This window comes from Sphaeramia orbicularis, chromosome 7 (assembly GCF_902148855.1).
Source record: "Sphaeramia orbicularis chromosome 7, fSphaOr1.1, whole genome shotgun sequence".
Taxonomy (NCBI): domain Eukaryota; kingdom Metazoa; phylum Chordata; class Actinopteri; order Kurtiformes; family Apogonidae; genus Sphaeramia; species Sphaeramia orbicularis.
The window spans coordinates 17567538-17590841 of NC_043963.1; the positions used below are offsets into that span (position 1 = coordinate 17567538).

At 34.0% G+C, this 23304-nt stretch overlaps 1 protein-coding gene across 1 annotated transcript in view; it reads left to right on the forward strand.

Annotated features, from left to right (window-relative positions):
* The first annotated feature begins 74 nt into the window (after positions 1–74).
* Positions 75–23304, forward strand: part of LOC115422108 (transcription elongation factor A protein 2-like) — a 29026-nt gene continuing 5796 nt past the window's right edge. The window contains exons 1-10 of the mRNA XM_030138182.1: positions 75–176; positions 319–420; positions 7431–7493; positions 9360–9465; positions 12105–12201; positions 12286–12419; positions 12502–12558; positions 14120–14274; positions 15734–15880; positions 20784–20855. Of these exons, the coding sequence (XP_029994042.1) occupies positions 75–176; positions 319–420; positions 7431–7493; positions 9360–9465; positions 12105–12201; positions 12286–12419; positions 12502–12558; positions 14120–14274; positions 15734–15880; positions 20784–20855 (1035 nt within the window). The remainder of the gene's footprint in view (positions 177–318; positions 421–7430; positions 7494–9359; positions 9466–12104; positions 12202–12285; positions 12420–12501; positions 12559–14119; positions 14275–15733; positions 15881–20783; positions 20856–23304) is intronic.

The window sequence follows — 23304 nt, forward strand, 5'->3', positions numbered from 1 at the left end:
AAGGACTAGTGGGAGAGTTTTTCTTCCTTTCAGTGGAGGTCTTTCTCCGCTGCAGAGACTCAAACCCGCTGAACATGGCCAGAACCAGAAGTGAGAGAATCGCCAAAAAACTGGATAAAATGGTGCAGAAAGAACACGGTGAGTGCAAAAACAGCTGCTGCATCCGCACAACACAGGTCAGGTGATGGGATACCTTTAACTGAGAGAGAAGAGAGAACATTCTGGAAACACGGACACTGGGATCCACTCCACACACTGGGTTCACTGGTTTCATCCTGAAAACACGCGTGTTGTGTTTGTGCTACATTTTGGGAACAGTTTGGTGATCAGTCTGAACCACGGCTGCTCCAACAGCTGTCAATCAAACAGCCACACCTTGAACCAATTCAGCCCAAATCAACAGTTGAACAGAGACACAAGGTTAGATGATGATCTGAAATCACACACAAGTTTAGATGATTATTATGATGATCTGAAATCACACACAAGTTTAGATGATTATTATGATTATCTGAAATCACACACAAGTTTAGATGATTATTATGATGATCTGAAATCACACAAGTTTAGATGATTATGATTATCTGAAATCAACACAAGTTTAGATGATTATCTGAAATCACACACAAGTTTATATGATTTTATGATTATCTGAAATCACACACAAGTTTATATGATTATCTGAAATCACACACAAGTTTATATGATTTTTATGATTATCTGAATCACACACAAGTTTATATGATTATCTGAAATCACACACAAGTTATATGATTATTATGATTATCTGAAATCACACACAAGTTTAGATGATTATCTGAAATCACACACAAGTTTAGATGATTATCTGAAATCACACACAAGTTTAGATGATTATCTGAAATCACACACAAGTTTATATGATTTTTATGATTATCTGAAATCACACACAAGTTTATATGATTTTTATGATTATCTGAAATCACACACAAGTTTATATGATTTTATGATTATCTGAAATCACACACAAGTTTATATGATTATCTGAAATCACACACAAGTATATGATTATCTGAAATCACACACAAGTTTATATGATTTTTATGATTATCTGAAATCACACACAAGTTTATATGATTATCTGAAATCACACACAAGTTTAGATGATTATCTGAATCACACACAAGTTTAGATGATTATCTGAAATCACACACAAGTTTAGATGATTATTATGATTATCTGACATCACACACAAGTTTAGATGATTATCTGAAATCACACACAAGTTTAGATGATTATCTGAAATCACACACAAGTTTAGATGATTATTATTTATCTGACATCACACACAAGTTTATATGATTCTGACATCACACACAAGTTTAGATGATTATTATGATTATCTGACATCACACACAAGTTTATATGATTATCTGAAATCACACACAAGTTTAGATGATTATTATGATTATCTGACATCACACACAAGTTTATATGATTATCTGAAATCACACACAAGTTTAGATGATTATTATGATTATCTGACATCACACACAAGTTTATATGATTATCTGACATCACACACAAGTTTATATGATTTTTAGGATTATCTGAAATCACACACAAGTTTATATGATTTTAATGATTATCTGAAATCACACACAAGTTTATATGATTATCTGAAATCACACACAAGTTTATATGATTTTTATGATTATCTGAAATCACACACAAGTTTATATGATTGACATCACACACAAGTTTATATGATTATCTGAAATCACACACAAGTTTATATGATTATCTGAAATCACACACAATTTTATATGATTATCTGAAATCACACACAAGTTTATATGATTTTTATGATTATCTGAAATCACACACAAGTTTAGATGATTATCTGAAATCACACACAAGTTTAGATGATTATTATGATTATCTGACATCACACACAAGTTTATATGATTATCTGACATCACACACAAGTTTATGATTTTTAGGATTATCTGAATCACACACAAGTTTATATGATTTTAATGATTATCTGAAATCACACACAAGTTTATATGATTATCTGAAATCACACACAAGTTTATATGATTTTTATGATTATCTGAAATCACACACAAGTTTATATGATTATCTGACATCACACACACAGTTTATATGATTATCTGAAATCACACACAAGTTTATATGATTATCTGAAATCACACACAATTTTATATGATTATCTGAAATCACACACAAGTTTTATGATTTTTATGATTATCTGAAATCACACACAAGTTTAGATGATTATCTGAAATCAACACAAGTTTAGATGATTATCTGAAATCACACACAAGTTTAGATGATTATTATGATTATCTGACATCACACACAAGTTTAGATGATTATCTGACATTACACACAAGTTTTATGATTTTTATGATTATCTGACATCACACAAGTTTAGATGATTATTATTATCTGAAATCACACACAAGTTTAGATGATGATCTGAAATCACACACAAGTTTAGATGATTATTATGATGATCTGAAATCACACACAAGTTTAGATGATTATTATGATTATCTGAAATCACACACAAGTTTAGATGATTATTATGATGATCTGAAATCACACACAAGTTTAGATGATTATTATGATTATCTGAAATCACACACAAGTTTAGATGATTATCTGAAATCACACACAAGTTTATATGATTTTTATGATTATCTGAAATCACACACAAGTTTATATGATTATCTGAAATCACACACAAGTTTATATGATTATTATGATTATCTGAAATCACACACAAGTTTAGATGATTATCTGAAATCACACACAAGTTTAGATGATTATCTGAAATCACACACAAGTTTAGATGATTATCTGAAATCACACACAAGTTTATATGATTTTTATGATTATCTGAAATCACACACAAGTTTATATTTTTATGATTATCTGAAATCACACACAAGTTTTATGATTTTTATGATTATCTGAAATCACACACAAGTTTATATGATTATCTGAAATCACACACAAGTTATATGATTATCTGAAATCACACACAAGTTTATATGATTTTTATGATTATCTGAAATCACACACAAGTTTATATGATCTGAAATCACACACAAGTTTAGATGATTATCTGAAATCACACACAAGTTTAGATGATTATCTGAAATCACACACAAGTTTAGATGATTATTATGATTATCTGACATCACACACAAGTTTAGATGATTATCTGAAATCACACACAAGTTTAGATGATTATCTGAAATCACACACAAGTTTAGATGATTATTATGATTCTGACATCACACACAAGTTTATATGATTATCTGACATCACACACAAGTTTAGATGATTATTATGATTATCTGACACACACAAGTTTATATTATCTGAAATCACACCAAGTTTAGATGATTATTATGATTATCTGACATCACACACAAGTTTATATGATTATCTGAAATCACACACAAGTTTAGATGATTATTATGATTATCTGACATCACACACAAGTTTATATGATTATCTGACATCACACACAAGTTTATATGATTTTTAGGATTATCTGAAATCACACACAAGTTTATATGATTTTAATGATTATCTGAAATCACACACAAGTTTATATGATTATCTGAAATCACACACAAGTTTATATGATTTTTATGATTATCTGAAATCACACACAAGTTTATATGATTATCTGACATCACACACATTTATATGATTATCTGAAATCACACACAAGTTTATATGATTATCTGAAATCACACACAATTTTATATGATTATCTGAAATCACACACAAGTTTATGATTTTTATGATTATCTGAAATCACACACAAGTTTAGATGATTATCTGAAATCACACACAAGTTTAGATGATTATCTGAAATCACACACAAGTTTAGATGATTATTATGATCTGACATCACACACAAGTTTAGATGATTATCTGACATTACACACAAGTTTATATGATTTTTGATTATCTGACATCACACACAAGTTTAGATGATTATTATGATTATCTGAAATCACACACAAGTTTAGATGATTATCTGAAATCACACACAAGTTTAGATGATTATTATGATTATCTGAAATCACACACAAGTTTATGATTATCTGAAATCACACACAAGTTTATATGATTATTATGATTATCTGACATCACACACAAGTTTATATGATTATCTGACATCACACACAAGTTTAGATGATTATCTGAAATCACACACAAGTTTATGATTATTATTTGATTGAAATCACACACAAGTTTATATTTATCTGACATCACACACAAGTTTAGATGATTATCTGAAATCACACACAAGTTACAGACCAGTTTTACTAAACACTACAAATGGACCACCCATTACTTCTATTTTTTTTTTTTTTTACATTGACACAAATAAACCTGCTTACTTTTAAAGTTTACAATTGATTTCTATGATTATCATGTCAATCTGATCATTTTTTGCCAAAAAAAGTTAGACGAGTTTTACTAAACACTACAAATGGACCACCCTATACTTCTATTTTTACTTTTTTGTTTGTTTTGTTGTTTTTTTTTTACATTGATGCAAATAAACCTGTTTAGTTTTAAAGTTTACAATTGATTTCTATTATTGTTTTTTGCCAAAAAAAATAAAAGTTAAAGACGAATTTTACTAAACACTACAAATGGAACACCCTTTACTTGTATTACTATTACTATTATTATTATTATTATTATTATTATTATTATTATTATTTTACATTGACACAAATAAACCTGCATAGTTTTAAAGTTTACAATTGATTTCTATTATTATAATTATGTCAAGCTGATAATTTTTTGCCAAAAAAAAAAGTGCAAGATGAGTTTTACTAGACACTACAAATGGACCACCCTTTACTTCTAGTTTTACATTTTTATTTTTTTTTACATTGACACAAAAACCTGCTTAGTTTTAAAGTATACAATTGATTTTTTTTTTTATGTCAGTCTGATAATTTTTTGCCAAAATAAGTTAAAGACGAGTTTTACTAACACACATGGACCACCCTATACTTCTATGTTGTTGTTTTTTTTGTACTTTTTTTTTTTTTTACATTGACGCAAATAAACCTGCTTATAAATAAATAAAATTTAAAAAAAGACTTAAAAAATTAAACAGGATTGTTTAGAGTATAAATATCAACCTTAACAATCATACGTATGGGTGTATTGGCAAGAATCTGGCGATACAAATCACAATACTAGGATAACAATACAGTGTATCATGATATATCACGATACTGTTAACAAGGCGATATTTTTTGTTTTGTGTCTTTTTTAAAAACAATTATTTCCTGGAAAAACTTAGAGTGCAGCATTTGGATACATTAACATGCGGCTTTACCAGTACAAAAAAAAAAGCACATAAATAAATCTATAAATAATGTTTTACAGACATTACAGCTTAAGATCCTGCTTAAATCTTCATATTCTATTGCGAAAAGAATACATAGTCTTCATTTCCTGAATCATCCAACATCAAACATTATTTTTGTGCATTTCCAATTTAAAAAAAAAAAAAAAAAAAAAAAAACTATCTGCCTCTTTCAGACAGTAAAAAGTGCTTTTAGGATGCTTGAATTATCCATTATTTAACAAAACAGCAGTATCAATTTCAAAAAACTACATTTAGGACCTGCAATATCACAGTACGACTTTTGTCGAATACAACAACAGAACAAAATACTTGTGAATATAGAAATAAAAGAGCTTGAAAACAAAAAACAAAAATGAACCTCTACCATGTCTGCATTTGAATGAACACCTAAAAATCGATACAGTACTTTTTAATATCGATACAGTATTGGGAAGTGAAATATCGCGATACCAATATTTTCTTACACCCCAGGGGTCACATGCAGCCTGATTTTACATCATGTCGGCTGGACCAGTAAAATACTGTCATTAAAACCTATAAATAATGATGACTCCAAATTTTGCCTTTCATGTAAATAATGCATCAAATGTATTATAATAATAATAATATATAATAATAATAATATTATAAACTTTATTTAACCAGGAAAAAGCTCATTGAGATTAAAATCTATTTTTCAAGAGTGTCCTTACTTACAAACTTACTTACTTGCTTAGAAACTTACTCACGTATACTCATGGGCTTAACCTCCTGAGACCCAGTAAGTAAACATTTTCGCCATTTTACATTTAATAATTGCCTTCATTAGAAACCGCATCATGCAACAGTTTTTCAGATTTTTAAAAAATTGTATTTATCTATTTATTTTCCTTTTCATGGACATTTAAAAAATAAATAAGTAAATAAAAAAAAAAGGTAAAGCTGGGAAACTTGTCCACTACAGACTACAAAATGAATTGCTGGGTCTCAGGAGATTAAATAAAAAGATGATTAAACTCACAGATCATAAATGGACTTGCACTCCCTCCACAAGAGGAAATCGACCCTGACTCTGGTTTTTCTTGTTTTTATTACTTGGTGTTTATTATTGTTTCATACTGTTGGCCTTCGGAGGTGTTTATGATAGTGGTTCTGCTGCAGACATTGTTGTGTCTGTAGTTCTTCCCGTGCATACACATGAATGAAAGAGGAAAGAACTGGCCTGGTGACTCAGTAGCTCACTACTCACTCTAGTGGAGGAAAGTGGTATTACAATCTATCCATCATTAGGGTGTTAGAAAATATCAGTTCTGCAAAATATCGCAGTATTTCATTTCACGATACTGTATCGATATTAAAAAGTACTTTTTCAATATTTTTAGGTATTTATTCAAATTCAAATATGGTGGAGGTTCATTTTTGTTTTTTGTTTTTCTTTATTGATTATATCTTATTTATTATAATTGAAAACTGCTTTATTAAATAATGGTTATTTGAAGCCTCCTAAAAGCACTTTTTACTGTCTGAGAGAGGCAGATGTTAGTTCCTTTGTTGGGATTGCGCAAAAATAATGTTCTGATGTTAGTTCTGAACTAATGGAATATGAACATTTGAACGGGATCTTAAACTGTAATGTCTGTAAAACAGAATTTAAGTTTTAACACAGGAACATTTTGTGATATAGCATTAGATCCTCTTGTGATCAAATACAAATGTGTTTATTATTTGTGCATATTTCTGGTGTGATTCAGTTTTCCCAGGAAATAATCATTTTTAAAAAAAAAGAAACAAACAAAAAATTGCCTGTTTAACAGTATCGTGATATATCGTATCGTGATCCTAGTATTGTGATTTGTATCATATCGCCAGATTCTTGCCGATACAGACCCCTATCCATCATGGGCCTGGCATCATGTAAGAACTGTTATTTCTAAACACTATCAGGACAAATTTAGGTTGTTTTTTATATTTCAAAGTAGAAATGCTGCATTAGAAATAGTTCTACCTGTGAGTGTTTGGTTTTCAGGATGGAGCTCTGGACCTGCTGAGGGAACTGAAGAACATCAAGATGTCTCTGGAAACTCTGCAGGTAAATATAAACACACCTGGATGATGGAAACTGGATAACTACAATAGAATAACACTCCTATGATAAACAAGAAATGGTGTTTTAACCCTTAGGGGTCCAAATTCAACACGTCTTAGCATCTGAAGTCGGTCACGTAGACCACTGGGGACAATTGCATTCGAAAATGTGGACTTGAAACACTCTCCCACTTTTTATTAGATGTTGATAGAGTAAATACAAGCGGAGATATGACGTTTTGAAACCGGAGCAAACAAGCGATATAGCGTTATTATAGCGATATAAAGCAAGTGTTATATTTCTGACCACATCGTCGTCATTGTTTGTCCTTTTTCAAAATAAAAAACTGGCCAAATCTGTGGTTTCTAATCCACAGACTGCATTAGCATTACAGGTAAATGAGAATGACCCCCACCTGATCTGGATACAGAAACCGGGAAGACCGGGGGGGGGGGGGGGGGGGGCAATGTAAAGACATGCTTTTATGTCAAATATTGAGTATAGTTTTAATTTATTACAATTTAATTTTACATACCTAATATTTGGAACCATTATTGACTTTTAAAGTCTTTGAAAAGGTTTGTTAAGCATCTTTGTGGCATTTATGCAATAAATTATCGGCTAAAATTTGCTTAGAGGTCTTATTTATGTCTTTGTGCATAAGAAATCAATATAAGTGAATCCCTAAAGGAACTTTGTGTTGGTAAATGCAAGTTATGCAAATTTACAGGATTTCAGTTCTGTTCAACATGCTGATGGTCATATGAACTATGTTTTCAGGTCAAAAATGTCCAAGTTATATTTAACTGAATTTACCTGAAAAACAAATATTCTATTCTTTTAGATTCCCCAATTTTTCTTACAAGATTCTATCCTACATATCACATGTTTTATTTTTACAGGTTACAATATGGAGTATGGTGCTGATCCATCCTGCTTATGTTACGCCAATACATACATTAAGAATGTCACACATCACTTTTTAAATCAACAGTTTTGTAATAATAGCATTTTTATGAAGAAATAATTCTACATTGTTATTTACTCTTTAGTATGATGATAAACTATACAATAAATAATTCTGATCCTAGTTTTTGCACAGGGATCATTTGTGGAAACAACCATGTCACATCCGTCCACTGCCACATTTTGTGTTTTTGTGTCAGCTGTTATTGTTTTAGATCCACAATACTAACATTTATGAATAAGAGGAGAATTAGCAATGGTAAGTATATAAGTTTATTAGTAATAAAGTACTGGTACTGACCAGAGCATCATGGGTAATGTCATGTCCGTCCACCAGCAAAAGTTTTCACATACATGTACTATTCAAAATCCAATATTTCTGAAAATAGAGCTTCCACTGTCAAATAATGTCAGTAGTCTGTGCACAAATGCATTAGCATTATTTCAACACAGTTCTATGCATTTCTTACAACTTTTTTTTTTTTTTAAACAAAAATGGCCACTCATTCGACCCCCTAAGTAAATTTTAGCCGTTATATAAATTTTTCAATCAGATTTTATATTTTTTGTGTATTTTTTTTCCTTTTGTGTTGATATAGTAGGTTAAAGTCAAAAAATAATACACAGATGATACAGATGAAGATGCCAAACATGGTATAATAAACATTTCTTTATATATATAAAGGCAAAATCAAAAGTACTCAGAAACGGCCAAAATAGGCTCAGACCCCTAAGGGTTAAGTGATTACATGTACAGATGGACACCAGTAGGACTTTAACTTAACTATTTATTACTAGTATTATGCTTGTTTACTGGAATCTTGCGGGAAAATGAGAACTGGTTTTAATGCAAGTTCCATTCTCATTTGATTCCCGGTGTGTTTTTTTGTTTCGTCTGTGTAGTCGACCAGAGTCGGGATGTTAGTGAACGCTGTGAGGAAGCAAAGTTCAGATGATGAGCTGCAGAATCTGGCCAAAACTCTCATCAAGTCCTGGAAGAAACTCCTGGGTAAGTGTCTGAGAACAAGACCGAGATAAGTCTATATGAAACCTGGTGTGTATGAGTGTTTAAAGAGGATATCTATGCGTTTATTTTTCTTGAATGGAACTTAAGTATTAATGAAACGGTGTCTGAAATTGCATTGATCGGCCCGCCATGAAGAATAGAGAAGCTGTATAAAAGCATGAAATGAAATAATTTGACTTATGGATGTTGGATTTGTTTTATTTGCATTGACTATCATGTAAACCAGAGGTGTCAAACTCATTTTAGTTCAGGGGCCACATTCAGCTCAATTCGATCTCAAGCAGGTCAAACCATTAAAATAATAGCACAAAAACCTATAAATAATGACAACTCTAAATTTTTCCAGTGCAAAAATTAACTTAAATAATTTAAATTCTGAACATTTGTACACTTTACAAACTATCTAAAACAAAAAAAAAGATGTAAATAATCTAAAAAAAAAAAAACCCAGAAATTTCTGAAGAAAAATAAGCACAATTTTATCAATATTCTGCCTCAACTTATGATTTCTACATGTGCATTACAGATCAGATCTACCAAGGCACAAAACATTTGTTAAAATTGCACTTATTTTTCTTTAGATATTTCAGGTTGTTCATATTTGTTCCATTTATTGACATTTTATTGTTAAAGGATATCAGAGTTAAATTTTCTTTGCGATAAATCAAAGAGAAAAAATTGGTGTTGCCATTATTTATAGGAATAATGTCATTTTTTTTTTCACATTAAAGAAGAAAATTTGGAGTAATTATTTATAGGTTATTATGCTGTTATTTTCGAGTTTGATGCACTTGACTTAAGATCTTTAGGGTAATTTTTGCACTTTGCAAATTCATCCCATGGGCTGGATTGGAAGTTTTGGCGGGCCGGTTTTGGCCCCCAGGCTGCATGTTTGACACCGGTGATGTAAACTGTTTACTGTAATAGCTGTAATGGCAACCTATCTGATGGAAGCAGGTGTGTGAAGAAAGGGGCAGGTATTATAAGTTTTCGTCATCCTGCTTCTTTCCAATCATTTAGATTGGAATGAATAAATAAATTAAATTAAATTTATAGGTTATTATGTTGTTATTTTACTGATCTGACCCACTTTAGATCATACTGGTCTGTATGTGGCCCCTGAACTACAATGACTTTAACACAACTGATTTAACAGTAAGTAAGAACTTCGGACTTTTTAACAAGGCTTTTGTATGAAACATACGACAGTAACAGCAAAAATAACTGAGTTTTTGTTTCTTGGTCAAACTCTGCTGTCTAGTAATCTCAGATGTTATTTTGTTGACTTGGTTGAACATTAGTCTTGAACTCTTTTTGTTTTTTGACCTCCGCCAGGAAGTATTGTGATCGCTTTGCTTTGTTTGCGTGCATGCGTACGTGTGTGCTTGTTTGTTTGTTAGCAAAGTTACAGGAAAACTATTCCAACCATCTTTACCAAATTGTACCCACAGATAGGCCTAGGCCCTGGGATGAACCCATTAAATTTTGGGCCAAGTAGGCCAAAGTTTAAGGTCACAGCAAGGTCACAAAATCTCAACTTTTCCTATCTCTCATCATTGAGCAATTTTTAAAAATTCATAAAAATTCAAAATGACTCAGATTAGCCTCCAACTTGATCCACCCGTAGCTTTTAACAATATCTTGTATCTGGCACAAAATTGTCCACATCCACTGTGGAATGTGGGCTCTGTGGACATTTCAATTTAACATTGAAAATCCCATTTACACACATTTTTCATTATAACTCAACAATATTGACTGGAATTCAACCCTTTCATGCACGAATTATGAGAACCTTAGTCACATTTTTTTTTTTTCCTGAGTGTTTTTATTCCTCTTTAGGCCTGAACAAAAAAACAATGCAATTGAATTTTTTTTAAAACGAACCTATTTTTCATAGAGTTACAAAAATGTCCACCATGTGTTTAATTTTGGAAGCAAAGAAACATGTATTTAAAACACAATATCAAAAACTGACATACTGTGTGAAATCTATGAAATAAAAATAATTTTATTGCAGCTAATCTGATGTTTTCACTCATTTTAACCCTTGGGAGTCACACTAATACTAGCTATTACTCACTTCATGGAGATAATACAAAAATGTATAAAAAATACTTAAACATGTTAGTGCAGATCAGGTTTATCAAGAACAGCCAAGTTACAGTAATGTTATCAATTGCAGTGTATTGTGTTGGCTGATATGCAACTAAAACAACAAAACCCATGAATATACAAGAGAACAGCTGTAGAATAACTGTCCACCGTAGTGACCACTGTCCATGAAAGGGTTAATATGACGAAATTAGGTCATGTGACTTCCGGTTACAATGGCAACCAATGTCAGTTTTGTAATTTGTTCATAACTTTTGTTCTAATCATTTTACAAAGCTCAAAGTAGTACTAAATTGTTGGAAATTCAGTTCTCTATCGATTACATGCAACAGTTGTTCCGTCCGTATAAATAGATTTGAGTTATGGTCATCTGAAGTGACCAGGGGTCAAGCGCCTAACTGTTTAATTTAGAATGAAAAAGTCTATCCACACATGCACACTGTTTAGGTTGCTTGTTGTAGGTTTGCATTCTCTGAACACTTGTTTGTGCATGTGTTACCTGGCAGACGGTTCTGAGGGAAAATCAGAGGAAAAGGAGAAGAAGAAGGAAGACTCAGTCGTTCGATCGTCGTCCAGTTCGAAGGACTCGGGCAGCGAGAAAAGGTGTCAGAATCATTAAACAAACATCAGTAGAAAATCTACAGTGAAACTCCCTTTGAAACTGAACGCAGTTTGTTTCTTCGTCAGCGGTCAGATATCAGAGGACCCTCCCACTCCGACCCTGTGCCCCCGCGTCACGTCCTTCCCCCCCGCCCCCGTCACCGCCGACAGCGTCAGGAACAAATGTAGGGAGCTGCTGGTGGCCGCGCTGCAGACCGACGGTGAGGAACCAGGGGGTTTACGTCACTGCGTTCACCGGAGTGTTCGGAAACAGTCTAACAGTGGGTTTTGTGTGTGTTCCAGATGACCACAAGACTATTGGAGTTGACTGTGAGCACCTCGCAGCGCAAATTGAAGATCATATCCTTTAGCAACTTCAGTAGTTAAACTGTAAATAGTAGAAATTTACATTAACCCTTTATGGCACTCATAGAAATACTCAGAAATTCAAAATGTCAACCTTAGTGTGTTATTGGAGGACCTAACAAGACGATTATTTTGTGTAATTTTTCAAACTTTTTTATTGTCATGTAGATGCTCATTTCAACCCTGTAGAAACAACAAAGACAAAGGCGGTCTAAGACTTGTGTGATATTTATGGATCTGGGAGGATGAATACTATAGTTAGATAAAAAAAAAAAAAGTGGTTCATTGGGTCTTAAAAGGTGATTTTTTTTTTTTTTTTTTTTAAAAGTCTTAAAATTGACTTGATTTGTTTCTTGATTGACATTTATTTAAAATAACTAGCGGCATTGTACCCGTGGTGCCATTGTACGATAGCATGAGAGGCTAAAATCGCCCAGCATACCTCACAACATTTGAATACGGACATAAAATTGTGCCTAGTAGATAGTCAGGTAATGTTTCTGTTCATTTGGCGAGTTTGGTGGCGATCGGGCCTGTGAGGGCTGAGGAAAATCCGTACAAACGCCCTCCTGTGTTGCAACATCGATGGGACAGACACAGAACATGCATTATATCGTACGATTCCAAAGAAGTAAGAAAACGCATAGAACAACCGTGCAGTAACGACTACCAGCAGCTACCGTTAGCCAGTACTGTTCCAGATTCATCTCAACACAGTATGACCAGATGTGAAAAGGTTCTAAAACTGCATTAACCTTCTGAATACAAATTTCTGAATGTTTTAGGAAAAACTTGTCTAGGCTGAAAAAAGCGTGACACTGCTTGCTTTTCCATTGACCCTCAAATTGCACGAATATAATTTGCGCATAAAAATTTAAGTAATGGAAAAATGACGATTTCATCAAAACTCTCGTTTCGTGATTAAAAGTTTTTGCGCTGGCAAGAGGTGGTTTTTCGGGCGTCGCACAAATAGTATATCATGTAAAACTGCAATGGAAAGACCTTTTTCTGCAACTAGAGTCGCATGAATAAAAATAAAACATGTTGATGGACGTTACAACAAGCGAAGAGGAGTTTTAAAAGAAACATGTCGTGGTATCATTTTTTAACTTAGTACAAGACAGAGGGATATATATTATGATAATGAATATATCTGTAAATCAATATGATATCTACGTTTGTTGCCATGTTTATAGAATGATTTCTCACGACATCTCAGGATAATAAACAAATGATCAAATCTGTGATTTAATGGAAAAACTGACTTTACGCACTTCTGTTTTTACGACAATTCATTAATATTGGTAAAGTTTTGCGTAGATGTCCAATGGAAGAGCTACTACTGACACATTTTTCAGATACATTTTTTTTTCTCTGAATGTCCTTTGCAGGGCTTTTTTTTTAAGGTAAAGCTGGGGAACTCTTGTCCACAAACATGGACAAAAAAACCCCAACATAACTGGGTCTTAGGAGTTTAACTAGTAAACCTGACATAAACCTAAAGTCCCAGTCCACTCTGTGTTCCTGTCCGTCCTTGACCACCGGCTGCGGTCACAGATCTACCAGGAGTTCAAGTCGACGGACATGAAATACAAAGCTCGCCTACGAAGCCGAATCTCCAACCTGAAGGACCAGAAGAACCCAGACCTGCGGCGGAACGTCCTGTGTGGAAACATCTCAGCTCAGCGCATCGCCTGCATGACGGCAGAGGTCAGCCCGTCAGTTTCATCCTCATATTACATGTGATCATAAGTTAGAAAAGGAGAAAACACGCCTTCTGGCATATAGGATGGGCAGCATATCGGTCGGTCGCATATTGCATTCACACAAAAAATAAAATTCAGCTCTGTTTTTCTGAATTAACGAGATAATTATCTCATAAAAACAGAGCCGAATTGTTATTTTTTCAGAAAACAGTATCTCGTTAATTCGGAAAATGGAGCCGAATTTAAATTTTTTCAGAAAACAGTATCTTATTAATTCGGAAAAACAGGGACAATGTTTTAAAAACTTATTTTATACTGAGTTATGAAAAAATAAAAATTTGGCTCTGTTTTTACGAGATAATTATCTCATTAAGTCAGAAAAACGGAGCCAATTTTTTTTTTTTTTACGTATTTTGTCTCGTAATTACGAGATAATTATCTTGTTAATTTGGAAAAACAGAGCCGAATTTTATTTTTTGTGTGAATGCAGTTCACTTCCATACAAAACAAATGTACTGACCCCAAATATGCAGTTTGGACTTGTTGTAAAGACAGTAGCCTGGAAGCTGAAGCTGAAACATAAATTCATATTCATAGTTATTTATTTTGTCACATGCAATAATGGTGACTCATAATAAAACCCACAGCTTTTACATTTACACTATTCACTTTTCTATATTACATGTTTCAGTACTTTTATGTAGTACTGTACTTCTGTGTACTTAACTAGAATATTTCTATTTTATGAGATAATTTATATTTAGTTTCTTATTTCAGTTATATTTTTAATTCTTTTTTTTTCTTTCCTGTGTATTGTTTATTTCTGGGGAGGTATTCACATAAGCCTTTTTTGGCCTCTATCCTCTCCTGCACAATGATGTTACTTGTTTGAATGTTGTTGTTGTCTTTTAATTTTTCTCTTGCCGTTTCATGATCTAAATAAACAAATAGATTAAAAAAAAAAAAATCATTTATTGGTCCCACAGTGGGGATATTTTATGGATTTTATTCAATACATCTGTTTCACCACATCAGACAAATAATGTGATTTTAATTCATTTAATTTTGTCTTGAATGAAGTAAAAAAAAAAATCTTGATTTGAGAAAAGAAAAAAAAAAATCTGCCAATGGAGCAAGTGAAAATGATCTTGGTAAGATTCCTTGAAATAAGATTTTCCAGATCTATTGTCCAAAAATAAGTTCTTTTATCTCACTGAAAAGTTACTCTTTAGGTGATTTTGTCTTATTTTAAGTGTGATGAGATATTTGGACTAGAAATGAGGAAAAACACTTGGTAAGATTTAGATTTTTTTTTCCAGTGTAGAGCAATATTGGACTGTTTCAATAGAAAAGAGATGCTGTAATAGATTTAATTCAGAATACTGACGGTACTTCATGCAGGGATTCATTAGTGGAATACCTTTGGGGGGGTTTGTGTAAATCTGTGTGTGTTTTTTGTGCAGGAGATGGCCAGTGCAGAGCTGAAGCAGATCAGAGAAGCTCTGACCAAAGAATCCATCAGAGAACATCAGCTGTCCAAGGTCGGAGGAACCGAGACCGACATGTTCATCTGCAACAAGTGTCGTGGAAAGAACTGCACGTACACACAGGTACAGACACACAAACGCACACAACGGAGTAAATATGGAACTATAGATGATATTCCATCTTCACACCATAGCTGATGACCTAGTGGTTCAGATCAGTGTTGTGTATAGGACCAAACCCTGACATCCTGATATCAGTTACGTGATATTCAGATGGACGATATCAGTCACAACAATAAACTGTTTGTGTAAATTCAATGAATGGAGTGTTTGTATAAAATGTGGACACTGTAGGGCTTATTTTAACCTATAAAGACCCAAACATCCATTGACGAACCAAAATACAGGTAAATAATTGGTGTAAAATGCCATACATTTCAGGTTGTTCATATTTGTTCAGATTATTCACATTTAATTGTTAAAAGATAGATTGTTCATGTAAAAAATTTTCATAATTTAATGGGTTTTTTTGCATTAAAACAAAGAGAAAAATTTGTGAGTTGTCATGATTTATAGGCACACTATTTTTTATTTTTTTTCTATACATTAAAGCTATACCGTATGATGTGGCATTTTTACACTTTTCTTTTGTCATCTTAAAATGCTTCTAATAAGCGCGTGTCAAACTAAAATGTAAAAGAAATCCACCAGGTATTGAAACTCAAAAATGTTTAATCTCATATATTTCTGAGAAAAGTCTGACCAATCATTTTATTCGGTCCGAATGAAATAATTGGCCGAACCTGACTGAGCCTCCTGTCAATCATCCATTATCGCCGTCCCCGCATCTGATATGTGTCCCTCTGAATCTGACGCTTCACTGGCGCTGCTTCTCCTGTCACTGACCACAGTCTGCTGTCTAGGATGTGTATGGATAGAACTCAAATGCACATGTGGAAGGAAAAAACGGATTTATTAACAGAAACAACAACCAAGGAGAACAAACAGGAGTCCGATGAATGAAGGATGGAGATAAAAGTCCGGAAGTCTGGTGTACTGGACTGAACAGGTCTGCATAAAGCTCAGCTTTTATGATGGTGGGACTCATACAGGTACATGTACATGGTGTCACACAGTGTAGGATGATAAATGTATGGACTATGAAACCTCAAATGTCCACGGAAAAATTTGCGGAGGCCACACGTTCACAGTGCGTGCGCCCGTCACCTGGGCATCTCATCTCCGTGGTGCAGTGAAGACACTGACCCTACCACACAGACCACACCCTTAAATACAGACCACACCCTTAAATACAGGGTCTACTGATGGAACAGGGGCCGCGGGCCTGAGGCAGGTGGATGATGTATCCGACTACTGAGGGAGGGGTCCGCGGACACACCGAAGCGGACCGGACCTCCGCCTCTGCTTCCTCCACGCACATCAGGTGACAGGGGGAGAGAGGAGGAGGAGCCTCAGAGCTCAGGCAGAGGGGAAGTGGGCGGGGCTTTGGAGGGAGGCGGGTTGTTCATGTTCAAACTTTAACTAAGTGCTGTGAGAAATGCCACATCGGTAGGTAGAGCTTTAACCCAGGGGTGTCAAACTCATGTTCTTTCAGGGGCCACATTCAACCCAATTTGATCTCCAGTGGGCTGGACCAGTCAAATAAGTAGCATAATAGCCTATAAATAATGACAACTCCAAATTTTTTATATGCAAAAAATAACATTAAATTATGAAACTATTTCTATCCAAAACAAAAAAAAAAAAGATGTGAATAACTGGAAAAAACCGAAATTTCTGAAGAAAAATAAATACAATTTTACCCATATTATGCTTCAACTTATGATTTATAGATGTGCATTACAGATCAGATCTACCGAGGCAAAAAACAGGCAGAATATTGTTAAAATTGCACTTATTTTTCTTTAGACATTCCTGGCTTGTTCATATTTGTTCCGGTTATTGACATTTTATTGTTAAAGGATATCAGAATTTAATGTTCTTTGCAATAAATCAAAGAGAAAAAATTGGTGTTGCCACTGTTTAGAGGCATAATATATTATTTTTCTCACATTAAACCAAGAAGAACATTTGGAGTCATTATTTTTAGGTTATTATGCTGTTATTTTTGAGTTTGATGCCCTTGACTGTTAATATCTTCAGGGTAATTTTTGCATTTTGCACTTTGTAAATTCATCTTGTGGGCCAGAATGGAACCTTTGGTGGGCCGGTTTTGGCCCCCGGGCCGCATGTTTGACACCTGTGATTTAACCCATAAAGACCCAAAACAACCATCACAAACCAAAAGCATCGACTGGTCTAAACTGTTTAATACCTGATAATCCACTAATCCTCAATCCATGTAAATAATTGGTGTAAAATACAGTTTGTCGTCTTTTCATGGTCATCAGATATGACCCATTCGGACGTTAAGGGGCTTCGTAGTTACCATGGAAACACCGTCATCTTCTACAACATTGATTCACCAGTAAAACCCATGGAGTTGGATCAATGACAGTGGATGGAGATACTGGGTTTATGTTCAGTTAATGATAGATTTTTTTCAGAAAAAATCTTTTTCTTCAGTTTTCTCTGTTTTTCTGTTTTGGATACGATAAGTTTCAACTTCAATCTGAGCTTTAATGAACATCTACATAATCAGTGAATGAATATAGGAAAATGCCTGATTTTCAATTAAAAATGCAAAATACAGAGGATAATATTAGAGTAAATGGTGATAAATCATCACAAAACATCCATACAAACCATCCACATACACTTTTTGTTGTCACCTCACACACAATCAGATTTGCATAATCAACCGTTTTTAATATAAACTGTAATATTTATATGCACTTGAAATATTTACTACAAATACAATCATTAATAAATATGATAATATCTCCTAACTATGATAGTCTGTGTTGATGAATTAATTATAATAATATCTTATTTTATGCATTCTTCTATATTATAACTAGATATTCATTTATTCAGATAATGTTCTGTATTTTGTTTATTACTGGATTTCTACATCCTTTTAAATGCACAAATTGAAGAAGACATTTTTAAGTTTTGCTCCAGATTATTCCACAGAAATACACTGACTTTTTATGTTTGTTCTACACTGAATGTTCTTGAAAATTTCAGTTCCCTTTAAATTATTCTATTGTTTTTATTTGGTAGTGGTTTATTGTTGCTATCTATCTATCTATCTATCTATCTATCTATCTATCTATCTATCTATCTATCTATCTATCTATCTATCTATCTATCTATCTATCTATCTATCTATCTATCTATCTATCTATCTATCTATCTATCTATCTATCTATCTATCTATCTATCTAGCTATCTATCTATCTATCTATTGTGTTTTTTTTAATTGTATGGCTTTTTATGGTTTTTTTTTTAATCTATTCTTGTATTTCTTTTATTTGGGTTTTATTTATTCTTTTGTATAGCACTGTTTCTTTTTTGTACAGTTTCTATGTCTTTTAATCCATTCTGTATTTTATTTTTCTATTTTGGTTGTAATCATTCTTCTGTACAGCACTTTGGTTTAGTTGGGTTGGATTAAATTATAGTGACTTTGCCTCAGCTCAGACATTTCCTGTAGACTGTAGGAGAACATATGGTCATGGGTTTTATCTATTATTATAATAAGAGTATTTAGGTCAACAAGATCCACTAGAGTAGGATATGAACCTCATACTGTTACACAATATCCTCCTGAGACCCAGAAAAGTACAAGTTTTGGCTTTTTTACATTACCCTCCAGTATCCGGGTGCGCCTTTTATGCACACTTTGCACTTCGTGTTAAAAAACTTCATAATATTTTTCACAATTTAAATAAGGTTAGAATTCAAAAGTTGTTCATTTTTGCATGATCTTTAAATTCTGGCCACCAACTAAAATTTGCACATTGTCAACAGAAGAAAATTACAAGACTAGCATCTGTCTCCCAAGTGTGCCTAAAACGCACTATTTCTTCCACTATAACCACTGTTTTTCATCCGTAAGCCATTAAGGCATGAATCCTACTTTTACTGATATCTGGGCTTCATTCGAGAGGTGAGGGTCTAAATTAATTCATTAACGTTGTTAATGTTGCTGTTAATCATTGACATATGCCAGGCTGCAAAAATCAAATAATATGTGATCCAATTTTTATGTAGTATTTTAAAAAAAAAAAAAAAAAACTGTAGTGACATCATGATGAAAAGAGATCGTTTAAAGAGTTAAAAAATCTAAAATGAATGATTATTTGATATGTATGATTAGGGCTGACCTGATTTACAAAAATAAAATCAAATTAGAGCAGAAAAAAAATCAGTCTGTAATATTTAATAGTTTGATTTATAGTGTGCCCTTTTTGGCACACTTGATGACAGATGCTAGTATTTTTGAACATTTGACCTAGCGCCAAAAATAATACTGCAAATCAACTGATGTTGGAGTTAATCATTGACATAGGCCAGGATTATAAAAATCAATAATATGTGATACAATTTGTATGTAGTATATTGAAAAAAAAATTTTTTTTGTTTTTTGCATCCAAAAAATGGTTTGTTTACATTACAAACACGGCATTTAAAGGTTAAAAAATGTGACAATTATTGAGTATTTGGTATTTTTATTTATGGTTCAAGTTGATGAAATAGAAAAGTGTAAAAGAATTAAAACAAACTGTATGAAAATTTTTTTGACATTATTCCACAAGTGTGCCAGAAAGGCACACTTGGTGCTTAGTAAGGGCCTTGCTGGACGGATACCGGAGGGTTAAATAACTGCCTTTTTTTTGAAACAGCATAATGCAACGTTTTTTTCAGATGCATTTTTAAATTTTTTATGGACAGTCCTTTGCCTTGGGTAGCGCTGCTTTGTTTGTTTTTTGTTTTTTTTTTTGTGTCAAACTTTTGTCCCCACAGAGGACAGGAGGATATACTTGATCATATCACACAGCTCTGGTGTTGGTTATAGAACGCTGTCCAAGCTCTTTTCCATGTGGTGTGTGTGTTTCAGGTGCAGACTCGCAGCGCTGATGAACCCATGACAACCTTTGTGGTGTGTAACAGCTGCGGCAACAGATGGAAGGTGAGAAACAACCAACACTGTTAAACACACTCATACATGTCTGATAATTAAAACATTTATCGGTTACGTAGAGAAATGCATCCAGAGAGAAAAATGAAAAAAAAAAAAAGGTTCATCATGAGGAAAATCATGTCTGGGTATCAGTCATAATCACATAAGTTTATACTGGAGTTATCAGATTATTAAAGTGGTCATAGAAACAGTAGAATGGAATATGGCCAGAACATGACAAACATTGACAGAAGACAGAACATAAAACATAAGGAGGAGGAAAATGAAGTCAAACGACCAAACACTGAGACATGATGTTTAGCAAACGGAGAAAAACGAAACAAATACTGAAGATGAATGAAGAGAGGAAAAATACTAACATGATAGATTCTCCTGCTGCTTCTTTTCTTCCTCCTCCCCCTTTTCCTCCTCCTTCTTCTCCTCCTCCTCCCCCCTTTTTCTCCTTCTTCTTCTCCTCCTTCTTCTCCTCCTCCTCCCCCTTTTTCTCCTTCATCTTTTCCTCCTCCTCCCCCTTTTTCTCCTTCTCCTCCTTCTTCTCCTCCTCCTCCCCCTTTTTCTCCTTCTTTTCCTCCCCCTTTTTCTTCTTCTTCTTCTTTTCTTCCTCCTCCTCCTTCTCCTCCTCCTCCCCCTTTTCTCCTTCTCCTTCTTCTTTTCCTCCTCCCCCTTTTTCTCCTTCTTCTTCTTCCTCCTCCTCCTTCTCCTCCTCCTTTTTCTCCTTCTTCTCCTTCTCCTCCTTCTTTTCCTCCTCCTTCTTCTCCTCCTCCTCCCCTTTTCTCCTTCTTCTTTTCCTCCTCCTTCTTCTCCTCCTCCTCCCCTTTTTCTCCTTCTTCTTCTCCTCCTTCTTCCTTTCCTCCTCCTCCCCCTTTTTCTCTCCTTCTCCTTCTTCTTCTTTTCCTCCTCCTTCTTTTCCTCCTCCTCCCCCTTTCTCTTCTTCTTCTTCCTCCTCCCCCTTTTTCTCCTTCTTCTTCTTTTCCTCCTCCTCCCCCTTTTTCTTCTTCTTCTTCTTTTCCTCCTCCTCCCCCCTTTTTCTTCTTCTTCTTTTCTTCCTCCTCCTTCTTTTCCTCCTCCTCCCCCTTTCTCTTCTTCTTCTCCTCCTCCCCCTTTTTCTCCTTCTTCTTCTTTTCCTTCCTCCTTCCCCCCCCCCCTTTTTCTTCTTCTTCTTCTTTTGTTCCTCCTCCTTCTTCTCCTCCTCCGCCTTTTTCTCCTCTTCTTCTTCTCCTTCTCCTCCTCCTCCTTTATATTATTTATTATTATTATTATTATTAGTATTATTATTATTATTATTATTATTTTATTATGATCTCCCTCCCGGTGCATGAGCAAATTACAGCTCATTAAATGACTAAACTTACAGTCACTACGGTTACGTCAGACAGAAGGTCTTAATGCACAATTCAAATTTTTGGGTAAAAATCTGTTTGTTTTGTTTTTTTGTGCTCGTTCATGTTACACATTAAAATGCAACCTTTATCAGTTTTGAGTATGAACTGGAGACTGAACATGAGTTGGATCCTGTGCAGTTTGCCATACAGGCCAACAGAGGAGTGGAAGACGCCACACGACTCTTTTAAACATGATTTTTAAACATGTGGAGGGTAAAGGGGCATCTGCAAGGCTTTTTATTTATAGAGCTTCTCCTCCGCTTTTAATAGCAATCCAGACCCACATTTTAATTAAAAGGCTTTTAGAACAGTTTAAGATTAGTAAAAACCTGATGGGCTGGATTTTAGATTTTTTTTAACAGACAGGTCCCAAAAAGTGAGGATGAATGGGGTTCTGTCCAACCCAGTGTTCTCCTCCACTGGTTCTCCTCAAGGCTGTGTCCTGTCTCCGCTGTTATACATTCTCTACACAAATACAGGGGTTGGACAAAATAATGGAAACACCTTAAAAATCAACAAAATATAATTTAATATGGTGTAGGTCCGCCTTTTGCGGCAATTACAGCCTCAATTCTCCGAGGTATTGATTCATACAACTTGTGAATTGTTTCCAAAGGAATTTTAAGCCATTCTTCAGTTAGAATACCCTCCAACTCTTTTAGAGACGATGGCGGTGGAAATCGACGTCTTACTTGAATCTCTAAAAACTGACCATAAATGCTCAATAATGTTGAGGTCTGGGGACTGTGCGGCCATACGAGATGCTCAACTTCATTAGAATGTTCCTCATGCCATTCTTTAACATTCTAGCTGTATGGATTGGGGCATTATCATCTTGAGGTGAAGGTGTTTCCATTATTTGTCCAACCCCTGTATGTATCAGAGTGAATATGAAAACAGGACCATCATTAAGTATGCTGATGATTCAGTCATTGTTCAGCCTGCTCAAAGAGGGGAGACCAGTCACTGCCCTATTATTGATGACTTTGTCCAGTGGCGTGAGGAGTCCTGCCTTCACGTGAACACATCTAAAACAAAAGGTATGATCATCGATT